The sequence below is a fragment of the Arvicola amphibius genome, chromosome 5 (genome assembly GCF_903992535.2).
Source record: "Arvicola amphibius chromosome 5, mArvAmp1.2, whole genome shotgun sequence".
Classification (NCBI taxonomy): domain Eukaryota; kingdom Metazoa; phylum Chordata; class Mammalia; order Rodentia; family Cricetidae; genus Arvicola; species Arvicola amphibius.
Window position 1 is genome coordinate 21,420,154 of NC_052051.1, and position 27,856 is coordinate 21,448,009.

At 44.2% G+C, this 27,856-nt stretch overlaps 1 protein-coding gene across 1 annotated transcript; it reads left to right on the forward strand.

Annotated features, from left to right (window-relative positions):
- LOC119814902 (protein NDRG3-like) lies at positions 1-27,856 on the forward strand. The gene is made up of 13 exons (XM_038330992.1): positions 1-100; positions 1,293-1,413; positions 3,572-3,634; positions 4,604-4,664; positions 5,585-5,671; positions 9,435-9,491; positions 19,200-19,303; positions 20,209-20,274; positions 20,381-20,432; positions 22,445-22,492; positions 26,090-26,125; positions 27,024-27,075; positions 27,675-27,856. The coding sequence occupies exons 1-13, from the start codon at positions 22-24 to the stop codon at positions 27,854-27,856; spliced, it is 1,008 nt and encodes a 335-aa protein (XP_038186920.1). The 5' UTR covers positions 1-21.

The window sequence follows — 27,856 nt, forward strand, 5'->3', positions numbered from 1 at the left end:
GACATAGAAACACTCCATGGTATGGTCCATGTCACCATAAAGGGCTCACTGCAGGAAAATAGACCGGTTATCCTGACATACCATGACATCGGGCTTAACCGTATGTATTTGTTTTGCACTTTCCCTTTTTTAAATAAAAAATATTTATTTGTACTTCATGTGTATGAGTGTTTTGCCCGTGTGTATCTATGTACTGCATGCATGCAGTACCTGTGGAGACCAGAACAGGGTATTGGATCCTCCAGAACTGGAGTTACAGGTGATTGTGAACCATCATATGAGTGCTGGAATTGAACCTAGGTTCTCTGTAAGAGCAATAAGTGCTCCTAACCACTGACCATCTCTTCAGTCCCCAGCAGGTTCCCGTTTTAGCATGTATAATCTTTATATTAAAGAACGCAATAATAGCATTCTAGTAAGACAGACACATCCCTCCCCTGACTTATCACACACACACCTTTTTTGTTAATGGCAAGTTAACATTCTGAGAGTACAAACAGGGTCAAATATGTTGGGGGAACTGAAGTTACATTTTACATTTGTGTCATGTCTTCAGAAGAATAGATTGTCTGATAAACTGAATAAGAAATTAGAACTAATCTTTAGGCCAATCCCTAAGATGTCTCATTACATATCTACAAATATTTCCAAGGCTTAAATCCATGCCAAATCCACTACTAAGCATTTCAGAAGTAGCTACTGAGCTAATAGAGAATTAGGCTCTAGTCCTGGGGCCGGACTCTGCAAACGTCTGCCCTTCCTGTTGCTCCAGCTTCTAGAGGTGGCCTGTTGTTGAGTTGATGGCTCAGGGCAGAGATTTAGCATGAGAAGTGATGAAGGCACTACGCTAAGAGGGCAGAAATAAACAGCATGTCCTCCATGCACATAGCAGTTCTGACAAAGCCCCATGTGTGATCAGCAGCTGGGAATGTCCTCTACCCAGGGTCAGGGGAAGGTCAGTGACTCATCCTCAGGTAGAGGATCAAGGTGCATGAAAGACAGCATTGTGGGTAGGAGATTATTTTGTGCACTACCAGGAAACCCAGCAAACATCCACAAGGTATCCTACTCTGAGCCCATGGTGTGGAGTTGAGAACCAGTTGCTCTCCAGGCACCGAGGTGCCTCCTGTGGAGTCTTCCTTCAGCAGCCTGAGTGAGGCTGTGTGCAGACTCCTCACCCAAGTGGACTGCTGCTGAGAAGGGAGGGAAAGAGCAGGGCTCAGCATTGCTGAGCAAAGGAAAACTGGGGAGAGCTGGAGAGCTTGTGATCCATGGGTGTTCTCGTCTCATAGATAAATCCTGTTTCAACACGTTCTTCAACTTTGAGGATATGCAGGAGATCACCCAGCACTTTGCTGTCTGTCACGTGGATGCCCCAGGCCAGCAAGAAGGGGCCCCATCCTTCCCAACAGGGTAAGGCCACAGGGAAGACCTCTGGAGGCTTGAGGCTAATGAACAAATGGGTGGATGGTGGGGGCTCTTGGTGTGTTTCCCTCCCTGTGATGGTATCACACTTACAAGTGGTGCTGCTTGCCTGTCTTTCTGCCCCTGGTCTCAGAAGCCTGTGTGTAAGTGTGTTGAGGGCTGCTGTGTGTTTTCACATACCCAGGAATGCCACTGCATGGCCGGAACCTATGCACCTGTAGTCACAGGCAGAATGTGTCTGGAGCTCCCACTTCTCACGGACTCCGATCTGTCCCTACTCCTTTGTTGTACATTTGTCACTTCTGCACTTCTGTGTCTCTCTCTTTTTTTTTTTTTTTTTTTCGAGACAGGGTTTCCCTGTAGTTTCTAGAGTCTGTCCTGGAACTAGCTCTTGTAGACCAGGCTGGTCTTGAACTAACAGAGATTCGCCTGCCTCTGCCTCCCAAGTGCTGGGATTAAAGGCGTGCACCACCACCGCCCGGCTCTGTGTCTCTTCTTAAAGTGCCAGACACATAGGCTGAGCCCAGACTCCTCTGAACCTGCTCTGGGAGTGCCTTCCCATTGGAATTCCCACCTAGAGATGGATTTTGGACACCTGGGGAACCATTTATTCTGAAGCCATCTTGACAGGCAAGGGTACCATCTGACTGACCTTGGCACTCAATGCTAAACTTGCTCTGTATGTCGGCATCACAGATTCCCAAGGGAGCGTCTGCACCTGCATAGAACCCAGGCTTTCCAGAAACCGTTAAATGCTTATGTTTGTTAGCTCACTTGATCCCTGCAACCCTATAGGATCTGTGTCACTGTACAAATAAGTAGCCGAGCTGGCATTCGAACCCAAAAAGTCTTGTTGCAGAATCAAGCTGTTGTGTCTCTCAGATAGGAGTTGTTATTCGCCCAGGTGATATCTATCAGGCTTTTTCCTAATTTGTGCACAGGTGGTGTGAAAGTGCTCCATTCCTTACTGTGTTCAGCAGAAGCAGACTGAGCTTCTCTTGATTGTGGAGCGGAGGTCGCCAAGCATGGGCGATTATTTAACACGCACACACACGCACACACATGCACACACATGCACACACACGCACACACAATCAGTGTCATTTTAAAATATCCTGTCTCTCAATGATGCTGTCCTCTCGGCGACTCTCTCCTTACTCTTCCTCCTCTGGGGCAGCCCCTGGGCTTGCCTGGTGATTTTAGAATCAGTTCATATCATAAATAAGCAGTTCATAAAATAAACATATTATCTTATACTTAAGTTAGTTGCTCTCAACTTGTGGCTCATGACCCCTTTGGAGTCAAATGACCCTTTCAAGGGGTCGCCTATCTGATACCCTGCACATCAGATATTTGCATTATGATTCATAACAACAGCAAAATTAAAGTTATGAATTAGCAACAAAAATACTTTTATGGCTGGTTGGTGGTGACACATGCCTTTAATCCCAGTACTTGGGAAGCAGAGACAAGGGGTTCTCTGTGAATTTGTGGCCAGCCCGGTTTACAAGAGCTAGTTTCAGGATAGCTAGGGCTGTTACACAGAGAAACCCAGTTTCCAAAAACCAACCAAAACAAAACAAAACAAAAAAATTAAAGAAAAATTATTTTATGGTTGGGATCACCAAACATGAGGAACTGTATTAAAGTGCCGCAGCATTCGGAAGGTGATAACCACTGGCCTAAGTCAAATAAATGAGGATATTCTGAGGAACCCAATTCTATAATGGTGCATAGGCCCAGGAAAATGATATTTCCTGTCACAGTTAACTTCCTAAATATGATTGGCAGACTGCAAACTACTTCCTGAGTTGTCTCTTGCTGCTGGACATTCCTGAGCCTGGAAACGAATGTTAAGAGTTTGGAAATAGCACACAGTAGGCCATCTCGCCAGTTCTCTTCCTATAGCTTCCTCTGCTATAAGGGGTGTGGCTCCTCTTCCTTCCTTCCTTACATGGCTGTCGTGGAGGATCCTGGATTAGGCCACAGTTGTTTCCGGGCACTATACCACACCCTTTGAGCCTTTGGTTAAAAAGAAAAGAAAAAAAAAATTTCGTGTTTCTCCAAGACTGCTGGACTGATCAAGGTTTCCCAGAGATTGGGAATTGTGGATGCTTTCTAATTCAGAAGGTGTTCTCGGTTTCAGGTATCAGTACCCCACCATGGATGAGCTGGCCAAAATGCTGCCTCACATTCTTATGCACTTAAGGTGAGTCCAAACTATAGTCTTCCATTTGGCTCTCCTCATTGCTGCAAGTCACACCCAGGCTTCCACTCCAGACCAGCAGGTGCTCTGCCACTGAGGTGCTCATCCCCACCACTTTGTAGATGGTCTGCTGTTGATCTATCCACTGAACTCCCCATCCCTCACTGAGCTTCCCATCCCCCCACTGAGCTCCCCATCCCCCCCCACTGAGCTCCCCATGCCCACCACTGACCTCCCCACCCTCCCACTACTGAGCTCCCCTTTTCCCCAACTGAATTCTCAATCACCCCATTGAGCTCCCCATCCCCCCACTGAGTTCCCATATCCCCGCCACTGACCTCCCTACCCCCACCACTGAGCTTCCCATCCCCCCACTGAGCTCCCCACCCCCACCACTTGCTTCTTTCGTTTCCATTCTTCCGTGTGTGTGTGTGTGTGTGTGCGTGCGCGCGCGCACACACATCCCTACAACTGCAATTTAATGAGCAAAACAGAAGAGTCACTGTTTACTGACCTTAGTTAGGAGATTGACAATCACGATAAGAAGCCTTAAACAAAGTGGGACTGGGGGTGGAGCTCAGTGACAGAGCCTAGCAAGAGACTGCTCCTTAGCACCTTCAACACAGAGAAACCATGGGATGGACCACAGTGGGGGTAACTGAGGGCAACATTCTCAGGCACATTTGACAGGATTTGCTGAGGCAGTGGGACAGTGAAGATGAACTGCAGATTTAACCATAAAGGCAAATTTTAAAGTAGGTCGTATGCCTGCTGGGACGGAAAGCCGTGAAGTCCTAGGTCTGATCCTCAGTGGGTGGGGTCGTGAAGGGAAAAGGAAAAGAGGAGGAGGCGAGAGAAGGGGGCACTGTTTTTGTCAACTAAGGAGGGCACTGGAGCCCGACTACAAACAGTTCTGTTATACAATGCCACCACAGAGTAAGACACTGTCAACTGTCCATCTGCCTTGTTCAGTGTGAAGAGCATCATTGGTATTGGAGTTGGAGCAGGAGCCTACATCCTCAGCCGATTTGCAGTAAGTACAGGAAGGATTAGTCTCAACGCCCTGAGGCAGTGTGTGGGTCCCAGCTGGGTGCCTGCTTGTGTTGGTTTTGTAAGTTCCAGCTGCTCCAGCCTGTGTGTGTGTGTGTGTGTGTGTGTGTGTGTGTGTGTGTGTATGTGTCTGATAATCCACCAATGAGGCCAGAATGTTGTAAAGAGACCCACATGCGGCTTCTGGGGGATTGTTAAAGCCATGAAAAATGAGCTTGAGAAGCCATGAACTGACACCATCATGTGACAAAACAGCGGGACTGCAGTTTCCTCCCAACCCTGTAGAAGGACTCCTGTTGTCATCCCTCCTGGGCCATAGGGGAGGACTCCTGTTATGATCTCTCCTGAGCCATAGGGGAGGACTCCTGTTGTGATCCCTCCTGGGCCATAGGGGAGGACTCCTGTTGTCATCCCTCCTGGGCCATAGGGGAGGACTCCTGTTGTCATCCCTCCTGGGCCATAGGGGAGGACTCCTGTTGTCATCCCTCCTGGGCCATAGGAGAGGGAGTTTGGGGTGGCATTGCCTATCCAGATGGCTTCAGGAAAAAAATTCAGGCGCCCATGTTGTCCCCCAGCAGCCCACAGAAGCCCCTATGCCAAGTGCTTTAGCACACTCATCCATAAGGAAGTCCCCCTGCGAGTCAAACAACTGCAGCATGCTCTCCCCTGCTGTAGCCACAACAATCTTGTCTTCCCTCAGCACCTGCGAAGGGAAGATGGCTTGATAGCATCCTGAGAGTCTGGTTTCCAGGTGCTGGGTCAGATGTCAAGAGGAATTGTCTGTAAGGGCTCTGGAGCATCTCTGCAGTCCTTCTTCCGGACACCAGGAGCCAGGCCTAGCACAGACCTGCTGAGCATGGCGGGAGTGGGCGTCTCACACAGTTGTCTCTGTCTCTCTCTCAGCTCAATCATCCCGAGCTGGTAGAAGGCCTTGTGCTCATTAACATTGACCCATGTGCTAAAGGCTGGATTGACTGGGCAGCTTCCAAAGTAAGTCCTTAAATGACAGTATCCGTTTGTTCATTTTCTGCTTCTCCTTGTCCTCGCTCCCCCTTCTTCCTCTCCCACCTGTTGGGTACCAGAGATTAAGCACATGGTCTCGTGCACACCAGGTAGGGTACCATTTTATCGCTGCACTTACACCCCCAGCTCTCACTTACTTTTTTACCTTGAGACAGGATCTCACTAAATTGCTCAGGCTAGCCATGATCTATGACCCTTCAGTCTAAGCAGCTTGGGTGTCAGACCTAGGTCACTAAACTGGACTTTCTGTTCCTTCATAAAAATAGCTTGGGTTTTTAACTTTTTGTAAAGTTTTATTTGTTTTATGTGCGTGGGTGTTTTGCCTGTATGTATATCTGTGTACCATGTGTGTGCAGTTCCCAAAGGCCAAAAGGGGGTGTTGGGTCCCCTAGACCTGGAGTTACAGGCAGGTGTGAGCTGATGTGTGGGTGCTGGGAACTGAACATGGGTCCTCTGGAAGAGCAGCCAGTTCTCTTACCTGCTTAGCCATCATTCCAGCCCCAGCCTTTCGTGAGTACTGTTAGAAATGTCTTTTACCATCACCATGTATCTCTTCTTAAAAAATGGTCTGCATATATGTCCTTTGCTAGACACATGTATTTCTTGGATTAGTTTTGGTAATTTTAGAACTGGAACTTAATTACCCAAGAGAACAACAGAAGCAAAATCTTTTTTGACCCATAGTATCAAACATTTGAATCTGTTGTGGCCTAGAGGGGGTGGCAGAACGTGGCAGTTGACACACGGGCATGCAAGAAGAGGCAGTACAGACAGGAAGCAGCACAAGACACCGTCTATAGGTGCACTCCCCACCCCCGCTCTACCCACCACCCTACCCACCCCTGTGGCCTAGTTTCTCTCTCTACATTGTCTTGCCTTCTAATAATACCAGGGCATTAGGAGTCCAAGAAACTAATCCGTTCACCAGGTCAGAACCCCAGGATCCAGTTGTTTGGGAAAGCCCATCAGATAGTACTGAAAGATGTGCCTTGGTGATTATCTAAGCATTTCTCTTTTTACTGCTTGTAGTTTTATGTATTTATTTTTATTGAATGGGATCTTTGTTTGCTTTTGGTAGTTTTAGACAGGATCTTGCTCTGTAGCCCAGGCTATCATCAGACTGATGGCACTCCTGCCTCAGCCTCCCAAGTGCTGGGATTGTAGGCATGCGTCTTCTTACCCACTACGTGTTGCTTGGTTTTGAGCTAGGGCATCATATATCCTAGGCTGGCTTTGAACTCCCTATTGTAGCTGAGGATGCCCTTGAGCCTCTGATTCTCCTGCTTTGAGCTCCCAAATTCTGGCATTACAGGTCTACTACCATGCCCCAGCCCTAAAACAACAGGCGTGTATGTAAGGAGGTCAGAAGACAACTTTAGGGCGTCAAGTTTACCTTCCTCCTTGCTTGTCTCTGTCTGTGCTGCTGTGCTGCTTACTACAGGCCATCTGGCTTTTCCAGGGCTTCCCTGGGTGCGAGGGATTAACTCAGGTCATCAGGCTTAAGCAGCTAACACTTTGATCCACTGAGGCAGATCCTGGCTCAAATACTAGGCAAATGATTTTGTTGTTGTTGTTGTTGTGTGTTATGAGTGTATACAAGAAGGGGTGCCTGTGTGCTTTGATGCACCTTTTGAGGTCACAAAAAAATTTGCACAAATTGGTTCTCTCCTTCTACTATGTGGGGTCCAGGGACTGAACTCAGGTTCTCAGGCTTGGCAGGAAGTGCCCTTGCTTGACCACCTCTCATTACTCTTACCCTAAGTATTTGTGTTTGTTGTTTCGTTTTGAAACGGGGCCTCAGCGCGCGTGCGCGCGCACACACACAGATGTCCTATCAGACCTGTAGTTATCAGAAAACTGCCCTCTGGATTTGCATGGCCTGGAATCCTCAGGCTTGGCAGCACATGCATTTATTGGCTGATCTACTTCAGCAGTCCCAAGAATTTTTTAGTAGAGAATTTGATGCCTGTGTAATGTTTATTGAGTACCAGACACTGTTCTTTAATATTCTTTAATATATATTAAAAAACATTAAAAGTGTGTGTGTGTATATAATGTATATATATATACACACATATTTCCTGTTCTCAGGACAGCCCAGAGAAGTGACAGTTAATCCTATAGAGAAATGACTTTTACCTAAGCTAAAAGGTCCAGGACTCAATATAAATATTGAAGCATTGGTTGTCAGTCAAATGGATGGCAAAAGAATCTAAAGTAACAATAATAAAGTAACAAAATTTTTATACAATGGTAAAATATAAGGATAAAAATGTGTCACTTGAGGAAAGGATGGTGATAGTCATGTAAACTCAGACCTTGTAAGGAAGAAAAATTGAGAGTAGCAGGCTAGCCTGGGCGCACAATTACACCATATTCCAAATTAAAAATTATTGTAATTTGGCTATTAAAGGAGATGAGAAAACTCTTACATTAGATCAAAATAGGCCCACAATATGATCTTGATTTCATTAATACATATGCTATATAATAATAGATTATTATTTATATAACTAATATGCTGAATACATACTAAATACATAAGAAAAGAGGAAAGTAGTTTGGGGGTAGTGGTTACGTCTTTCTCTGGTAATTAATTACAAATGAGTTTTTCATGTTTTTTCTTTTCCTAATTTTATATAATGAGCATGTATACTTTTATAATTATTTATAAACATCCTACCTACCAAAGACCAGATTCTGTAGTCTGTCTGTGCCTCCCCACATTTATTTACATTAGGGGATTGTTGCCTTCCCTAGCTTTGGATGGGGTGTACTGACAATGCTGGTGCCAGCTGCGTTGGAATTCTCTCTCGGTCTGAGGCTATAAAAGGTGCTCACCTGTCTAAGTATACAACCCTCACACTTAGATGTGTAACAACCTAGTGACGTTCATAGAATACTTTGGGTCTGAGCATTCTGAATAGTGCAACACATGAAGTGAGCTGAGTAATTAATCCTCTGCCTCCTCTTTCCTCTGTAGCCTGTGGCTCACTGACAGCCCACAGGGGGATGTCAGGCCATCTTGTTTCCTTGACCTTTCACCTATGTCCTCGTCTCTCCCTCACTTCCTCTTTTGCATCCCCACCTCCAACTCAGTATGTCACCTACAATCCAAGTCCTCAGTAGGAATTCCATCTGAAGCCCAGGAAGAAAGCTTAAAGGGGAATTGGCAAGATCATTTGAGCTGGAGATGTTTCTGAAAATAGACTGTCTCCAGATTTACAGATTGCCACATTTATTATTTGTGAGATGCATCATTTTGAAATGGGAAGAATTAGGAGAAAAATGTTCAAAATGTGAGCTGTAAATATAGCTATTCCTCCCACTGCCTGAAATAAAGATGGCTAAAACTGGAAGGAATTTTTCCTTTGTCTCTTGCATGTCTTGGGCCGGGTTGTAAGTCCATCTCTACTGCCATCAGCCAGTGTAGATGCAGAAAGAGGGGCAGGGATGAAGCGGCAGACTGCCACGGGACTCAGGTCTCACTGTTTTTGAAAGAATGGCCACTATTCCTTCCAGCCCTATTTTAAAGCAAGCTGTGCTCATACCATGGAAAGAATACTTAGTTTTTCCTTGTATTTTGTATTCCCCCCCATTTCTTTGAAATGATACTGGTCTGTGTTTTTGTTTGACTTAGAAGATACTGTGTGTAAAATACCCTCCTTTTGTGGACAGCCTGTGACTGCTCCCATGTGCTCATTCTCCTAACACAGCTTTGCTCTTCCAGCTCTCAGGCTTGACGACCAACATCGTGGACATCATTTTGGCTCATCACTTCGGGCAGGTAAGCACCTGTGCCGCCGGAAGAGCTGGGTTTACTGGCTTGTGTGCGAAGCTTTGTTGTGTTTTAGGAAAGAAAGAGAGGTACCTTGCAATCTCCTGGATCCTGGCAGATAACATGTCCCTTGCAGTCAGAAGGACATGTGGCCCTGCCAAGGCCAGGCCTGCGGGGAGGCCTCTCTTAGCTCATGGATCTTGGCACTTTGAGAGTGACAGAAAACAGCATCTCCCCACCTGTCCCCTGTGAGCAGAATGCCATCTGTGTGTTTGACAACACCAGTGCTCACCAGACATCCTTAGAGCCACCGGGGGGTTCAGAAAAGGCCTCACAGAAATACAAGTTTCAGAAGGAGAAGAACAGAACGCTGAAATGTTCTTGTGAGAGGAGCTTAGGGATGATCTCATTCAGTCCTCATGGACCGACAGACACTGAAATCTGCAGCAGGGGTGACCTGTGCTGTGGATAATTGCTGGTGGGGATTGGCCTGCAGTCCTGTTTTCAAAGGGAGAAGTGAGGGATGAGAAACTGAGCAGTGAGGTCAGGAGCTGTGAGGCGGCTGGGGTGTGGAGGAGCAGTTACAGTGGGGGCAGAGGCTGGACAGTCTAGAGTGCTTGATATTCTGAATGCGCCTCAAGGAAAACGGGAGGATATACCAAGCTGCTAGTACCTTCTACTGATTATGTATGTGCTACGTATTCTAAAAGCTGCTTTAGGTGGATGGAGTGATGGCTCAGCAATTAAGAGATCTGGCTGTTCTTCCTGAGGTCCCAGGTTCAAGTCCCAGCTCTGTATACTGTCTGTAACCTTCAGTCTTAAGGTATCAGATGCCCCCCTCTGGCCTCTGCAGGCACTGTAAGCATGTGGTGCGTAGATATATGTACAAGCAAAAATAGCCAAACATAAAATAAGAATTTTCAATAAAATTAAAAGGAAATCTAGGCATAGTGGCACACACCTTTAATCCCAGAACTTAGGAGTCAGAGGCTGGAGGATCTCTGTGAGTTCCAGGGTTCAGAACCTGGTTTATAAACTGAGTTTCAGGATAGCCAGGGCTACATAGAGACTCTGTCTCTAAGGAACAAAACAAATAACTATTGCTTCAACTATCCAAACTCAGGCACTTTTCTCGGGTTTGGTGGCCTAATCATGCAGTAGAGAAACTGAAGCCCAGATTTACTGTTACCCATCCTGTAAATGGAGTTAACAATAGTTTTTAATTTTAGCTTTAGTTCTTTGAGAATTTCATACGTGAGTCCACATGTATTACATCATTTCTACCCCTTGTTTTCCCTGGAGTTGACCTTTGAATCCAAGGTCACCTCCAAAACTTTGTCACCTCCATATCCTTTCTTTCTTTGTGTTTTGTTTTTGTGTGATATATATATATATATGTTGTATGTATACATGTGGTTGCATGTATATATATGTGTGCATATATGTGGAGGTCAGAGGTTAGCATAGGCTTTTTTCCAGATAAGCTACTTCCCACTAGTTAATTATGAGCTGTAGGCGTTATCCAGTTGTCATCAGGGCTCCTGACCTGAACATTTATTATTAAGAGGAAACAACATTATGTGTGTATGACATATAGATTCTCATATGGAAAATTTAGTTTGTTTTTAGTTTTGACCAAAAGCAAGGAGAGAGAAATCCTCAATCTGTGTCCACCTTGCCACGGAGGTGCTCAGACCTAAAGAAAAGAAGAAACAAAAACCAGAGTGTGGGGGGCTGGAGAGATGGCTCAGCGGTTAAGAGCATTGCCTATTCTTCCAAAGGTCCTGAGTTCAATTCCCAGCAACCACATGGTGGCTCACAACCATCTGTAATGAGGTCTGGTGCCCTCTTCTGGCCTTCAGACATACACACAGAAAGAATATTGTATACATAATAAACAAATATTTAAAAAAGTATGTGTTACTTTGCTTATATTTAAAAAAAAAAAACAGAGTGTGCAAACGTGGATTTCCCTGTGTGTCTGTCACTGGAAGTGGGTGTTGCCTTCTCCAGGGTTTCTCTATGTAGCCTTGGCTGTTCTGGAACTCACTCTGTAGACCAGGCTGGCCTCAAACTCATAGAGATCTCTACCTCTACCTCCCAAGTGCTGGGATTAAAGGCATGCACCACCATCGCCCAGCTAAAATTTCCTTTCTCTTATTCATGCTACATTCCTGATTGATTTGGGACACTGTGCCATTGGTTTGGTCATCTGTCACTAGATTGATACATGGATTGTATCACTTACCTGAAGCAGGTAAGTATTTAAGAAAAAATAAAAGGAGATGAGACAGAGAGAGAGAGAGAGAGAGAGAGAGAGAGAGAGAGAGAGAGAGAGAGAGAGAGAGAGAGATGCATATTGTATGATATTTTGTTTGTGTTCTGACAAGTAAAGCTTGCCTAGAGATCAGAGGGCAGAACTACCCACTAGTTAACCATAGCAGCCAGGAAGTGGTGGCACACACCTTTAATCCCAGCATTTAGGAGGAGGAAACAGGAAGATCAGGAGTTCAAGGCCACCCTGGGTTACTCAAGATTGAACCAGTTTGAAAGAGAAACAGTGTTGTTAAGTGTGTGGCTCACACCTTTGACCCCAGCACCTGGAATCTCATGTCTTTGATCCCAGCACTAGGGAGGTGGAGATAGGAATATAAGGCAGGTAGAGACAGGATTTCCCTCATTCGGTCTGAGATTCTGAGATCTCTGGTGGCTGGCTACTCTGCTCTTCTGATCTTTCAGCTTTCACCCTAATATTTGACTCAGGTTTTTATTGATAAAGCTAAATAGATTCACGCTCTAACTGCGTACCTGTACCTAAGACAGAATACTGGCAGGAGTCAAGGGTGGAGAGGCTGCTTCACCTAGTGGACAGATAGGGAATATGCATGAGAACCAGCTAGTCCTTTACCAACACTGCTTTCACCAGTGAATGTAGCTCAGTCTCCCCCTTGTCTCTAAACAAAGGTTTTCTCTGAGGTCATCGGTGGTTTTCCTGTGCTATCAGAGTTGGTGAGAGTGCACCCAGAGTCGAATCTCACTTAGCAAGGGAAGACAGTGTAAAGAAAGAAACACCTTGAGCTGGATAGTTGGCTCAGCAGTTAAGAGGACATGCTGCTCTTGCAGAGGACCCAGGCTTAGCTCCCAGCACCCACATGGCAGCTCACAACTATGCCACCAGTTTCAGGGGATCCAGTGCATTCTTCTGGCTAACTTGTGCACCACATGCACACGGTGCACTAATACACGTGCAAACACTCATATATGTAAAAAAATAAAATGAGTATTTTAAAAGTACTTTTGGCTAAATTTTAGTAGCAAACAAGTTTGCTACTAAATAAGAATATATAAGAATAGCATTGGTTAAGTTTATCTGGATTTAGATAATTAATTTTAAACATGAATTATGACCAGGATGGAGATATAGGCCTGTAAATCCCAGCACTTGGGAGGTAGAGAGAAAAAGTATCTGATGTTCAAGACCAGCCCCAACTACCTAGTAAGTTCCATGTCAGCCTAGACTAACTTAATCTTATATACAAAAACATAAATAATGCTCATTTTCACTAATAAGAAAAATACAGCTGGGCTGACAGGATGGTTCAGTGGATAAAGGTGATTGCTGCCAAACCTGAGGACTTGAGTTTGGTCCTGGGGACCCACATGGTGAAAGAAAGACCTGACTCCAGAACATTATCTTCTAACAAGCATGGTGAGAAGCATATGCATGAGTGCACACACATGCAACATGCACACACACACATGTACACGCAGCAGAACCAGTGACACCCTCCCCACATGATTATCTACCGAATTAGCCAAATAAAAGACACTGATCATGGGCAAGCAGGATGACTCAGCAGGTAAAGATGCTTGCCTCTCAATCCTGATGAGCAGAGTTCAATTCCTGGGCCCTCTGTAAGATGGAAGGAGAGAACTAAGTCTCCAGAATTATCCTCTGACTTCCACACTCATGCTGTGATGCATGTCCCTACATACGCACACACTAAAATCATTAAAATAAAAAGTAACTGTGGGCTGGGGATATAGCTCAGTAGGTAGAGTCTTTTTCTAACTTACATGAGGCTATGGGTTTAGCCTCAGCACTCCATTAGCTGGGTATGGCAAGCGTGTCTGTAGTTGCAACTCTCAGGAGGTAGAGGCAAAGGATGAAAGAGTTCAGTGAAAGTCAGCCTAGCCTATATGAGACCCTGCCTAAAGTAACAACAAAAAGTGATTCCAGTGGTTTTTTTTGTTGTTGTTGTTGGTGATGGTGGTGGTAGTGGTGGTTTTTGTTTGTTTGTTGTTTTGATTTGTTTTGTTTTGTTTTTTGAGACAGGGTTTCTCAGTGTAGCCCTGGCTGTCCTGAAACTCACTCTGTAGACAAGGCTGGCCTCAAACCTACAGAGATCCACCTGTGTCTGCCTCCCAAATTCTGGGATTAAAGAGATGAACCACCAGGCCTAAGTGGAAGTAGAAAAGTATATGTTAGTAGCATGTATATAAGAGTACAGTTTGTTAGCCGGGCGGTGGTGGCGCACGCCTTTAATCCCAGCACTCGGGAGGCAGAGGCAGGCGGATCTCTGTGAGTTCGAGACCAGCCTGGTCTACAAGAGCTAGTTCCAGGACAGGCTCCAAAGCTACAGAGAAACCCTGTCTCGAAAAAACCAAAAAAAAACCAAAAAAAAAAAAAAAAAAAAAAAAAAAAGAGTACAGTTTGTGTTTTTTAAAAGATCCATGTATATTGGTAGAGGGAGGGGAATTTCTATAATTAAGTCTTTCCTTAAATATTTGCATTAGTGACTAGGTCCCTGTTTGTCCTTCATGTACCAATAATGCTGTATGGTAGGCTCTGAAAGCCTGGAGACAGGAGAAAGGGGACCAAAGCCATATATTAGGACCATGACAGGTAAGACTTTATTAGGACTTGGCTGCAGATGGCTGAAACAAGGGAGACAGCAGAGATCACAGTGGGGACCACTGAACAAAGGCAGCAGCAAGCCCTTGGTCTTCTGGGGTGAGTTAAATGTTGGCAGTGTTCTGCTTGGGATGGGTACCATGTCAAAAGACGTCTTCCTTATTTAGGAACATCCTGGTCTTAATGTTTTCAGTCAATGACTTACCCCAGAATCGCTGAGTCTCTCCTGCTGATGACATGATTGTCTTGCACAAACATCCTGACCTTGTAGTTAGCTTGGGCCTTATGTAGGGTGGAAGGGCTTGAGCTGTGGCAGGTGCTGAGGGAGCCCATGTACAGGGCAGAGGAACATGCTGTCTCCAAGGTAACATTTCTGCAAAACATTTCCCAGCTGACCAACATGTCTCCATGCAGAGAGACATGATTCAAATGTCAGAACAACAAAGGAGAGACATAGCTCCAATCCTCTTGTCCCGTTTTTATTGCCCATCAGATAGTTACAGGCGCAAATGAAGGGTCAGCGTTTTCAGCGAAAGCAGCCTTCAAACTTCTGCTGTTACCTAGGCAACTGTTATCGTACTCCACACATCAGAGGTGTCATCTGCAGCAAAGCTAGAGTGGGCGTAATGATTTATTGCCAAGCTGTGTGACTTTCAAAACTCAGTGCTATCTAAATCAATTAAGGGTCAGTAAGCTGGGGGTGGGGTAATTTAGTTTTTCTTTAGTGACAGCTTCCCCTTGCCTTTGATGTTTGTGTGGCTTCTCAGACCCTACCCGTTCTGTAGCTTGATCCAGGCACAGGCACTCCCGGTCTGCAAACACTCTGGCCTGTGTTAAATGTGGCATTTAATGAGAAAGCTATCGAGTCATATGTGAAGAATTCAGAGATATTTGTGTTTTGTGTTTTGCCCCTTACAGCAATCTCTACCTGTCTCCAAGTAGCATTTATTCCTTTTCTATCTCTAATTCTGTTGTTCAAGTTCCTCTCTAGGGAAACTGGCTGGTCATTTCACACTAATTACTATTATTTGTACTATTGTCTGTCATAATAATCATTTCTCATTATTCATGTGTGTGTATGCATGTATATGTGCGTGCGCATGTGTGCACGTGTATGTGTGTATGTGTGAGTATGTGTATGTGCGTGCGTGCACGTGTGTGTATGTGCACATGCATGGGTGTTTGCATGTGTGTGTGTGTTGTTTTTATTAGTTGATGAATAAAGTTGTTTCAGCCAATGACTTAGATAGAGTACAGCCAAGTGGGAAATCCAAACAGAGATATTTAGAGAAAGTAGGAGGAGTCAAGGAGACGCCATGTAGCTACCACAGGAGAAATGCGCCTGGAACCTTTCCTGTAAGCCATAGCCTCGTGGCAATGCACAGATTAAGATAGACGAGCTAGGTGGGAATACACCTAAGCCATTGGCCAACCAGTGTTGTAATTAATATAGTTTTTGTGTGTTTATTTGGGTCTGGGCAGCCAGGAAACGAATGAGCAGTCACCACTTACATATGGTGCCCATCATCTGGGGCATGGATCCACATAAGACCTAAAAAAGCTTAAGAAGAAAAAGAGTGCTTCTAGACCCACAAAAATAGGAGTCAAGCACAGCTTCTTGGTAACTGCATTTTTTTTCCAGGCTCTGTTTGCTGGTAGTGAACAGATATGTGGTTCCTTTAAGAAAGGGCTTCCTGGTTTGTGCTGGATGCACAAACTGCTCTGGCTCTTTCTGGAGGTCCTGTTATGGAGCATTTAAATGGGGTTTGTGAGCAGCATATGGCAGGCAATTTGCTTAATGGCGGTGGCATCGACTTGTTGCATCCCTGGAGCCGGAGCAGTGAGCATGGCTTGCAGAGCTAGCTATAAATGTACCTCCGCCATATTGAAAGACTGAGTGAAGTGGAGCCAGCATCCAGGGCTGCAGCAGCCCCACCATTTACCATTTTAAAAAAATGCTCCTGAATGCTGGGTAGTGAAAAAAGAGTATAGACAATTATAAAAAGATAGTCATAGATTAAAGGAGTAAAGATAATAAAATATTAAAAAGTAGTAGAGTAAAAAATAAGCATTTAAAGATGGAATATGCACATAGAGCCTGGGCTATATATATTTTTGTTTTTTTTAATTTTTTGATTGCAGAGAGACATTTGATTCTGGGTCTGCTAAGTTAAACCAACATAAAGGTATCTTGACTTCAAAATTTGGGTCTAAGGATATGTTGCTTTGGAAAAGAGGTTCTGCTTTTGTTTCCACAGAAAATGAGAACCTATGGATTCCTTCCAGGTTAATGTTGTTTGATGGAACAAGACCCACCCCCCGAAAGTTCTCTGTGAACCCTAAAAATACTTCTTCCAACAAACAGCAGGAAGCAGTTTTGAGAAAATACACCCAAATTCCCAAAAAGATTGTTTTTAAATATTTATTTTCATTTAAAAGGATTGATTATAAATGACTAATGGTCACAGTCAATTTCTTGAAAAAAATTAATAAGGGGGATATGATATAGAGATAAATATTTTGCATTGGTATGGATCTTGGTCTATTGATACAAATTTAAGGTCAATTTTGTTATACTGTGTATATGTATTTCTACTCTTCTTTAGGGTATTATGTTTAGACAGTTCATTTAAAATTTAATATATAATTAAGAAATATAGTTTAATGGAAGGTCATCTATAATAATCAAACTTTTAGTCATGTTAGTTAGGTTTTCTATATATACAGAAATATATTTCAGAAAGATAATCTTCAACACTTCAAAGACCTACAGAATATGGCATTTAAAGGTTTTAAGAACTTAGACTTTTCTTGACAGTGAGACATGTCTGCTTCTGATGGAACCAGTTACATCAGAGAAGTTTATGGGCATTGAAGAAACACATGACAAGGCTAGCCATTTGGGCAAGAAACTGTTCTTGCCTGGACTGCTTGATGGTATGCTGTATGAACTGGACATGCAGGATCCACAGAAAAATGACTGCTGAAGTTGCCAAAAGGTGAGACAGTCCTTCAGGGCTCCTACTTCATGAAGGAGACTGCCGTTCTTCAGGACAAGAAGAAAGTGACTCACAAACTGCCAATATAGACAAAATACTCTTTCAAATTTCCTGCTTCGTGGAAAAGTCTGCCAGCTACTATGGGCCTGAAGGCTGAAGATGGGTGCCCCCACAATACAGAAGGACTTTGGGTGACTGTCTTGTTTACTTAGGTAATATTATATCCTTCTGGGGTCTTTGATGGAGTTGAAGACAGATAGTTATAGTTTTTCTTATTTATGATAAAAGATAAACTAGATATGAAACTTTAGACTCACAAAGATAAGATAGATGATAAAGTATTATCCTTAATTTACCAAATGTAAATGAACTAAATATTGTAACTATAATTCTTGCTTGACAACTTGTAGGTGGAGACTGCTCGTTCATTTCCCAGCCACCCAGACCTGAATAATAACACAGAAATTATTAATTATAACACTGTTTGGCCAATAGCTTATGCATATTTTTAACTAACTCTTACGTTTTAAATTAATACATTTCTATTAATCTGTGTGTCACCACGAGGCTGTGGCCTATCAGTAAGGTTCTAGCAGGCGTCTTTCTCCTACGGCAGTTAAAAGGTGTCTCCCTGATTCTGCCTACTCTATATCTCTTCCAGCCTGGCTATATTCTGCTCTGCTATAGGCCAAAGTAGCTTCTTTATTAACTAATGGTAATAAAACATATTCATAGCATACAGAGGGGAATCCCACATCAATAACTGTTTTGTATATGTAATTTTACTATGTTAATGTTAAAACTTTGCTTTTTAATTAGATAGGAAAGAGGAGATGATGTCCTTCTGTATATGTGTTGTTTTTATTGGTTGATGAATAAAGCTGTTTTGGCCAATGGCTTAGCAGAGTACAGCCAGGTTGGAAAGCCAAACAGAGATATATAGAGAAAGTAGGCAGAGTCAAGGAGACGCCATGTAGCTGCAAAAGAAAAAAGATGTCAAGAACCTTTCCAGTAAGCCACAGTCATGGCGATACACATGTTAAGAGAAATGGGTTAATTTAAGATCGAAGAGGTAGGTAGGAATATGCCTAAGCCATTGGCCAACCAGTGTTGTAATTAATATACGTTTTGTGTGATTATTTGGGTCTGGGCAGCCAGGAAATGAATGAGCAGTCTCCGCTTACATATGTGTGTGCGTGTGCGTGTGCGTGTGTGTGTGTGTGTGTGTGTGTTTGGTGCTGTTGCTTAGGAACTGTCCTGTTGTTGAGTCAGAGTTTCTCACTGGGATGTGTTTCTGGCTGGTTAGGCTGGACTGGCTGGCCAGGGAGCCCAGGGATCTCCCTGTCTCTGCCTCTCAGGTCTGGGATTGCAAGGGTGCACCTTCACAGGTCCTCATGCTTGAACAGCAGGGACTTAATGACTGAGCCTCAACTTCACTCTTCATTTTTCTCATCATAATCTTCCTTTGATTGCAGTTAGTACCCCAGCCACATTTTCTGAGAGAAATTGTTTCAGGAAACTGTCCTTACTTTATCTTCTTGGCTCCCTTCATGCCTTTGCTGTAGACTGCAAGCTTTTTTTCCTTATTTTGTTTCTCTACGAGACTTCATGGTGATATTTACATACGGTTCTGGATTTATCATCTTCCCAATTATTCCTGATACACCTTTTCCCACCAATGCAAAGAAATTTTTTCCATTTTATATGCCCACTAAACTTAAAATTTTATATTGCTCTGGTGTGTGTGTGTGCCTCTCAGACTGTATTCTCTGTAGCTTAGAAAATGTCTTCTACTCACTCTAGGAAGAGCTGAGGACCAACCTGGAACTGATTCAAAGTTACAGACTACGCATTGCCCAAGATATCAACCAAGGAAACCTAGAACTTTTCCTGCGGTCTTATGATAGGTACAGTGTTTCCATTCCTGTAGACAAGTGCAAAAGGGATGATTGACATCTATGAGAGAAAAGAGACAGGAACTTCCCCCATGTGTGATAACTTGTATGTGCTATTTGACCATGTGTATAGAAAAACAAAGGGGAGAACTCTTGAGCTTTGACTTAATTGCTTTTTGCTGGAATTGTTTCAGAAGGAGAAGTGGCGTGTGGGTGCTGAAATACAAAAAAAAAGTTGTTATATTCCAGAATTTACACATGTCTTCCTCCACTGTGAGAGTGAGGGAGGTGTGCTGATCTGTCCTGGGAGCTGCCTCTCAGGGTGAAAACACTGGCTCCTCTTCCCTCCCTCTCTGGGAGGAGGAAAAAGCCTGAGGAATTGGGTCAATGTAACTTTCCCCAGTTACATAGCCAACAGGGTGCCTAGCCAGGTTTGAGCCAGCTCTCCAGGGTGTCCCTATTTTTAGTTGAAATTCTATTAGAAGAATGCTTGTCTCAATGCACAAGGTCTGTGTTTGATCCCAGCACTGAAAGTAAAATCCTATGCTAGACTATTACAAAGAAAGTCCTTCCCTCTTCTCAGTCCCAAAAAGTAAAGGTATGCCATCCCGTCCTCCAAAGGGACTCATTCCTACAGACCACATGGAAAATTCAAGTTAGACTTTGGGATTCCAGTAGGGCTCCTGCTAGAGTTTTAAAGTTCTCCCCCTTTTTAGCATCCGTAAAATCCATTCCTGCTCTGTAGCATGCAGGGTGCCGTGGAAACAGCTGCTAAGAATAGCTCAGGGCCCTTCCATCCTGAGGTGTGAAGAAAAGACAGTGTTCCTAGACTGTCATACTCTGGATTACATTTCTGGGAAACACATGAAGGGCCACGATCTCCTGCAAACTATACTGATTCTGCTTTGTTTGTCTAGACGCAGAGACCTGAAGCTTAAAAGACCCAAACCAGGCCAAAATGATAACAGGTTGAAAACATTAAAGTAAGTGCCTCAGTCTCCCCGCTGAATGGCTATGCATCTGCCTGTCGTGACGAATCCATTGTCCATTTACTTGCTGACCATCTCTTCTTCTTCCGCGTGTTCCTAGGTGTTCTACTTTACTGGTGGTAGGGGACAATTCACCTGCTGTGGAGGCTGTGGTAAGTATGGCCTGATGCAAGCAGGCTGGGATTGAAGCGTAGTCAAAGGTGTGTGGCAGGAACACAGCTGACACAGTGTGTCATGGAAACATGGCCACACAAGGCCATGCTGCATCTAGTTCCACCTACCAGGTTTTACTGTTACATATTTTGAAAATCAACTCCTCAGCTGTAATTGGAATTTTCTTTGGGTCGCCAACCAGTTCCCAATAAAGTCACGCTTTTTATTAATTATGAATGCTTGGCCTTAGCTTAGGCTTATCCAATTAGCTCTTTTAACTTAATTTAACCTGTTTCTATCCGTCTGCATTTTCCTTGGGGCTTTTTGCTTTTCTTTCTCTCTGTCCATTCCTGCTTCCTCCACATCTGGGTGGCTGGCCCCTGGCATCTCCTTTTCTTTCTTCCTTCCTTTCTTCAAGCCTAAATTTCTCCTACTTACTCTCCCTGCCCTCACTATGGGCCATTCTAGGCCGTCAAGGTAAAACAGCAGCACATCTTTACATAGTTAAACAAATGCAACGCTTCTTTAAATAGTTAAACAAATGCAACATACTTGTTTGTGTGTTTTTGTTGTTGTTGTTGTTTGTTTTTCGAGACAGGTTTCTCAGTACCTGTGGAGCCAGTCCTGGAACTCACTCTGTAGATCAGGCTGGCCTCAAACTTACAGAAATCCATCTGCCTCTGCCTCCTGAGTGCTGGGATTAAAGGCGTGTACCACCACCACCACCAGGCACATCTTTGTGTAGTTAAATAAATACTCTGCAACATCCATCAGTGACCAGGTCTCATCGATTGATCTGTGTGGCCCTTGATGGTTCTGTGAGCTGCTGTCCACTCTGGCAATTAGCACAATGAAATGCTATATACTTTTTGTCAGAGTTCTAGCAGAGAATCAGCATTCCACCTGGGATAAGTTACCACAAATCCCATAATATGGAAGGCGACTGAGGACTTGTAGCCTTTCTCTGCTTACTTCTAAAGTACATTATACATTGGGAAAACACTCAGTATAAAGAATGAGGAAGCCGGGCGGTGGTGGCGCACGCCTTTAATCCCAGCACTCGGGAGGCAGAGGCAGGCGGATCTCTGTGAGTTCGAGAACAGCCTGGTCTACAAGAGCTAGTTCCAGGACAGGCTCCAAAGCCACAGAGAAACCCTGTCTCGAAAAAACCAAAAAAAAAAAAAAAAAAAAAAAGAATGAGGAAAATGTTACAAAGCAGAAGAATGGGTAGTTATGATCCAATTACCTAAGACAAACTTTTTTAAATGTAGCCCTGATTATATTAAATATGCCAGATTTGAGGCTGGGTTACTGAGGAAGGTAGAGCCCAAAAGTTAATTTTATATCCTACAATATAGAGCATAGTAAAGGCAACTTGGAGTCTCAGCTGTAACTTTGCATCTGAAATATTTTCTTCCTTCTCCCTTCTTTCCTTCCTTCTTCTTCTTCTTCTTCTTCTTCTTCTTCTTCTTCTTCTTCTTCTCCTTCTCCTTCTCCTTCTCCTTCTCCTTCTTCTTCTTCTTGAGACAAGATTTCTCTGTGTAGCGCTGGCTGTCCTGGAACTCACTCTGTAGATCAGGCTGACCTTGATCTCACAGAGATCCATCTGCCTCTGCCTCCTGAGTGTTGGAATTAAAGGTGTGCACTGCCACCACCTGGCTTTCCGATATTTTCAGTTATATCTGATCTCATGTTTCTATAGAACCATTTCTTACAAAACCTCTCTCGGTCCCTGCTCTGTCAGAACTGTGACATCTCTGGTTGTGGCAGTCCATTTTTCTAGCAATTGCAATAATGTGCTGTGAAAGGTGAAAATTTGCTCAGTGTGTGTGTGTACATGTGTGTGTACAGATAGGAGACCCACTTGAAACCCCACAGTCCACGTTGGTACTCTGTTTGATGGGGGCAGTCACTAGCAGTCCGAGCTGTGGATCTTGTAGGATCTGACGCCAAGCCACTGTTTATTTTCCTAACAGTTTATGAAATTGTTTTCTCCTTTTTATTCTGAAAGGTTGAATGTAACTCTCGCCTTGACCCGATAAATACGACTTTACTGAAGGTAATGTGTTTTCTGGCACTGCCGACCACGTGTGAGTGAGTTAGCGTGATTCCAAATGAGGGCGCTCCTAGGAAACCTTTGCAGAAAAGCTGCTCATGATTCTGTGGTTCGCTGTTTAAGAAGCAGAGCTTCCCGAGGATATTCTCCTTATGGGAGTTACTTTATTTTGCTTCAGTAAAACCCACGACAAAGGAAGCATATTAAAGAAGGTGTTTAATTGGGCTTACAGTTTAGAGAGTTAAGTCTGTGATGATGAAGCAAGGGTAGCATGGTGGCCAGAACAGCTGAGAGGTCACAGCCACAGATATTGCAGAGGGCACACTGGAAATGGTCCAAGTCTTTTGAAACCTCAAAGCCCACCCCTAGTGATGCCACACCTCCTAAATAGTTCTGCCGACTGGGAGCCAAGCATTCAGACATGTGAGCCTATGGGAGACATTTATTTCAAACCACCACAGTCCTCATAGATATTAGAAAATAGAATAAACAGAACAAAAATTGAAATTCCTCATAATCCTAGTACAAAGGATTATATATAGTAAAGGTATTGGTGTCTTTTTTAAATTTTTTTTTATTTTATGAGCATTAGTGTTTTGCCTGCATGTATGTTTGTGTGAGGGTGTCAGGTCCTCTGAAACTGGAGTTTCAGACAGTTTTGAGCTGCCATGTGGGTGCTGGGCACTGAACCTGGGTCCTTTGAAAGAGCAGTTGGTATTCTTAACCACTGAGCCATCTCTCCAGCCCCAGTACTGGTCTCTTTTTCCTGTATTCTTTTATATCATTAAGATCAGAAGGTAGGCACTGGGCAAGGTGGCAAACACATTTAATCCCAGCACTCAGGAGTCAGAGGCAGATGGATTTCTGTGAGTTGAAGGCCAGCCTGGTCTACAAAGTGAGTTCCAGGACATCCAGGGCTACACAGAGAAAGAAACCTACTCAAAATGCCCCCCAAATGGTATTTATAGCTCTGTTTTACTCCCATTCATGACATAAACATTTCCCTAGATCATCAAAAACTGCGTAGCCAGCTGTGGTAGCACACATCTGTAATGCTAGTATTTGGGAGGTGGAAGCAGGAGCATCTCTATTGAGAGGCCAGCTTCGGCTACATAGGGAGACTGTCTACAAAACAAAAACCGTAACAAAAATGTTAATAATTCACTGGGCTGGTGTAATGGCACATGCCTTTAATCCTGGCACTCAGGAGACAGAGGCAGGAGGCCAGCCTGGTTTACATTGTGGGTTTCAGGACAACCAGAGCTACATAGTAAGACCCTGTCTCAGAGGAGAAAAGAAGTCCATGGTTCTTTAAAAGAAGAAATGTTTTTAAAAATGTTAATGGTTCAGCATTATTTTTTACAGTCTGAACCTTGCTGTTTTGGTAAGAAAGTTCTGGAAATACTCTGATAGTTAGAATAGGTACATTCTCAGCAGGAAGACAGCAACTCTTTTGGGGGAAAAGGTCTCAGGTATCCCAAGATGACCTCAGAATTCTGTGTAGCTGAAGATGATCTTGAACTTCTGATCCTTTGGTTTCCACCTTCCACGTGCTGGGATTTCAGGCGTGTGTTACTGTGTGTAACGCATGTAGTGCCGGGGATTGTGCTGGGCCTTGAGCCCTAGGTTTTGTGCAGGCCAGGCAAGCGCTCTGTCAATTCTACAGCCCCACACCCAGGGAACAACTCTTTGACTTTTTTATTCATCTATTTTCTTTTTGAGACAAGGCCTCTCTACATTGCCCTGGCCAACCCAGAACTCACTATGTAGACCAGGCTGGCCTTAAACTCACAGAGATCTGCCTGCTCTGTCTCCCACGTGCTGGGATTAAAGGCATGAGCCATCATAGCTGATAGACAGCTACTTTTTACCTAAATTTCTGAGCTAATGTGAAGATTCTCCCCATTGCCCTTTCTTTTTCTTCTTCCTTGTACAGTGCTTGGAGGCACTCGGTATGGTCCAGCCTTTGAGACACCGTCATAGGTTCCCTACAATACAGCCTTTAACAAAACTAGACTGTCTCAAACCCCTGGCAATAGGATTGTTCATCTTTATACCAAGAAGGCCAGGAAACATCAAAATCTGAATGCTGTGTGTGCCTGACATACTTCGAGGGTTTGGGCTTTAGGACCTAATGTCCCCATGAGATTGTCTAAAACAAACTTGTCAGCAGGCCTTATGATTGTCCCATGTGTGCTGAGTGTGTCCGAGACAGGTTCAAGTGTGCCTCCTCATTGAGGAGCATTGCCATGTAAGCTTGACAACCTGGGTTTGCTCCCTGAAACACGCCACACATGAACCACCATGCACACATACATACGCACACAGACACACACATACATACATACACATGCATGCTCTCACACACACATGCACACACACATGCATGCACACACTCACATACACAAACATGCATGCACACACACACATACATATGCAAGGGTTCACTCTTGTGGGTGTGTACAAACATGCCTGGAGATGCACATGCAAATGTGAGAAGGCCAGAGGCCAACACTTCATTTTGTTGTGAGAGAGAGTCGCACTATGTAGCCCTAGCTATGAAGTTCACTATGTAGACCAGGCTTATTGAACTCATAGAGATCCATCCTTCTCTGCCAAGTGCTGGGATTAAAAGTACGGGATACCATGCCTGCCTCTCTATATTATATTTAGAGATAGGGTCTTTCTCCTTTAAATATTTATTTTATATTATGTGTATGTATGTATGTGTGAGAGTGTATTATGTGAACATGTATCGGCAGGAGCCTGTGGAGGTCAGAAGAGACTTTGGGTTCAATGGAATTGAAGTTACAGATGTTTTGAGCTACCTTATAGGTGCTGGGAAGTGAACCTGGGTCCTATGCAAGAGGATTAGTGCTCTTAATCACGAACCATCTCTGCAGCCCTGAGCTGCATAGACTCAGCTATGCTGGCAGGCTAATGGATGCAGAGATCTGCCTCTTCCAGAGCTCTGGGGTGACAGATAGGCACCACCAAGACCAGTGCTGGGATCTGAACTCGGGTCCTCAAGCTTACACAGCAAGCACTTAACTAACCAAGCCTCACACTCTTAGGCTCTCTGTAGCAGTCCATATCTTAAATAATAGAATTCCCTTTTAAATAAAGTTTTTGCTTGTTTGTTTGTTTGTTTGTTTGTGGGGGAGGGGCATTGAGACAGGATTTCTTGGTCTAGTCTTGGCTGTCCTGAAACTCATTTTGTAGACCAGGCTGGCCTCTGCTTCCCAAGTGCTAAGATTAAATGTATGTGCCACCATGTCTGGCATAAAGTTTTCTAGCTATGCTACCATGGAATTCATATCCCTTTAAATAGAGACAAGTCAAAGCCAAATATAGTGGTGAGCATCTTTAATGCCAGCACTCAGGAGGCAGAGGCAGGAGGACCTCTGTGAATTTGAGGTGAGCCTGGTCTACATAGAGAGTTCCAGAACAACCATGGCTACATGGAAAACCCTTGCCAATAAACAAACAAACAAATAAACAGAGTCAAGTCCATCAAGTAGCCCTTTCAAAAGGACATAGTTACTGAGAGCGTTCCCCTTAGTGGAGATCCTGCTGACTTAGGTGTTCTTCCTCTTCTAGATGGCAGACTGTGGAGGACTGCCCCAAGTAGTCCAGGTAAGAAAGTGTTCATAATAATTATACACACACACACACACACACACACACACATGCACGCGCACACACACACACACAGAGAGAGAGAGAGAGAGAGAGAGAGAAAGAGAGAGAGAGGAGAGTCATTGCTACCTCGCCACCTATGCAAAGAGCAATACCTTCTTTTTTAAATTTTTCGTTTGTTATTGTTTGCTTTATTTATTTATTTATTTATACATTCATTCATTCATTTTGAGACAGGCCGTTACTATGTAGCCCTGGCCAGCCAAGAACTCACTATGTAGACAAGGCTGATCTCGAAGTCACAGAGATCCACCTGCCTCTGCCTCCGAGTGCTGGGATTAAAGGCTTATGTCTCCATGCCCAGATGATTTGTAGCACGAATAATAAAAATCCAGAGACAGATATAGGGGTTAAAGTTGAAGATAGAGAAGCAGGGCAGGAAGCTTTTACCTCTGCCAATGTTCAGACCGAAGGGGCGATGCTCAGACTGCCTAGACTGCACTGTGTCTCCACCAAACCTCAGACTCTACACTCTAGTGAGTTCCCGTCTCTTCCACTTTATATTCCTCTCTGCCCAGCCATATAGCTCCTGTCTCCACCTCCCTAGTGCTGGGATTAAAGGTGTGTGACTCCCAAACACTGGGATTTAAGGTGTGAGCCACCACCACCACCTGGATCTGTTTCTGCATGGATATTGGGTAGCCCAGGGTAGCCTTGAACTCACAGAGATCCATCTGCCTCTGTCTCCCGAGTCCTGGGATTAAAGGTGTGCGCCACCACTCCCTGACCTCCAGTGACTTAGCTTTGCACTCTGATCTTCAGGCAAGCTTTATTTATTAAATTACAAATAAAATATCACCACAGTGATTGATGACTTCTTGTGTTTTCCTCCCAGGCTGGGAAGCTCACCGAGGCCTTCAAGTACTTTTTGCAGGGGATGGGCTACAGTGAGTAGTATATGCTCTCTATTTATGGGTGATGGAGTGAGTTTGACATCTGAGAGTCCACGGTTCTCAGAGTATAACCAACCCATCGACTAATCAGCCTTAAGTGGAAGCCAACAGAGTGCGGGGCTTTCGTCTGTGCCTGTGTATGAGATGGGCAGACGCTCATCAGCACTTTCCTGTGTCAGGAGGCCGTTGGGGATGGATGGCAGTCTCACTGTTCCGGACTCACACTGTAAAACACGCCCTACTTGTTTATTTTTTGTTTTTTGGTTTCATCTTGCATGTACTTCAGGTTTTGGTGACCAGTGTGTGTTCCCAAAGCCACCTTCCTAATCACTGTATGAATGGTGTGGTCACAGCTAAGAGGCTTTACTCTGCCATTAGGGTTTCCCATCAGACTCTGAAGTCAAATCTGGGGAGAATCCAGATGCAGGAGATCACAGCAGCCTTACATACAGTCACTCACCTAGAGCAAATGGTGCAGAGGGGCACCTCTTATGCCGTCCTGGGCATCATCTTAGGTGGGCTGGGAAAGGTGAAGCTTGTAGAGCACTTGAGCTTCTCCGAGCTCCTCCTCATCTCCTGGTTCTTTGTTACAGTACCATCTGTCAGCATGACCCGGCTCACCCGATCACGAACATACTCAGCCCCCAGTAACATCGGATATGAAAAAACTTATTTTAACCAACCTGTGACCAGCAATCAGTCAGATGGAGTTCAAGAAGCCTGTGAGGCCCCTGATGTCCCGAACACACACCAGAGCATGAAGATGCCCTGCTAA

Excerpts from the sequence above, each read along its gene's own strand:
- LOC119814902 (XM_038330992.1), top strand. The coding sequence starts at position 22 with ATGGTCCATGTCACCATAAAGGGCTCACTGCAGGAAAATAGACCGGTT. Across the intron at positions 22,493-26,089 it reads TAAATACGACTTTACTGAAG|ATGGCAGACTGTGGAGGACT; the intron begins GTAATGTGTTTT and ends TTCCTCTTCTAG. Across the intron at positions 26,126-27,023 it reads GACTGCCCCAAGTAGTCCAG|GCTGGGAAGCTCACCGAGGC; the intron begins GTAAGAAAGTGT and ends TTTTCCTCCCAG.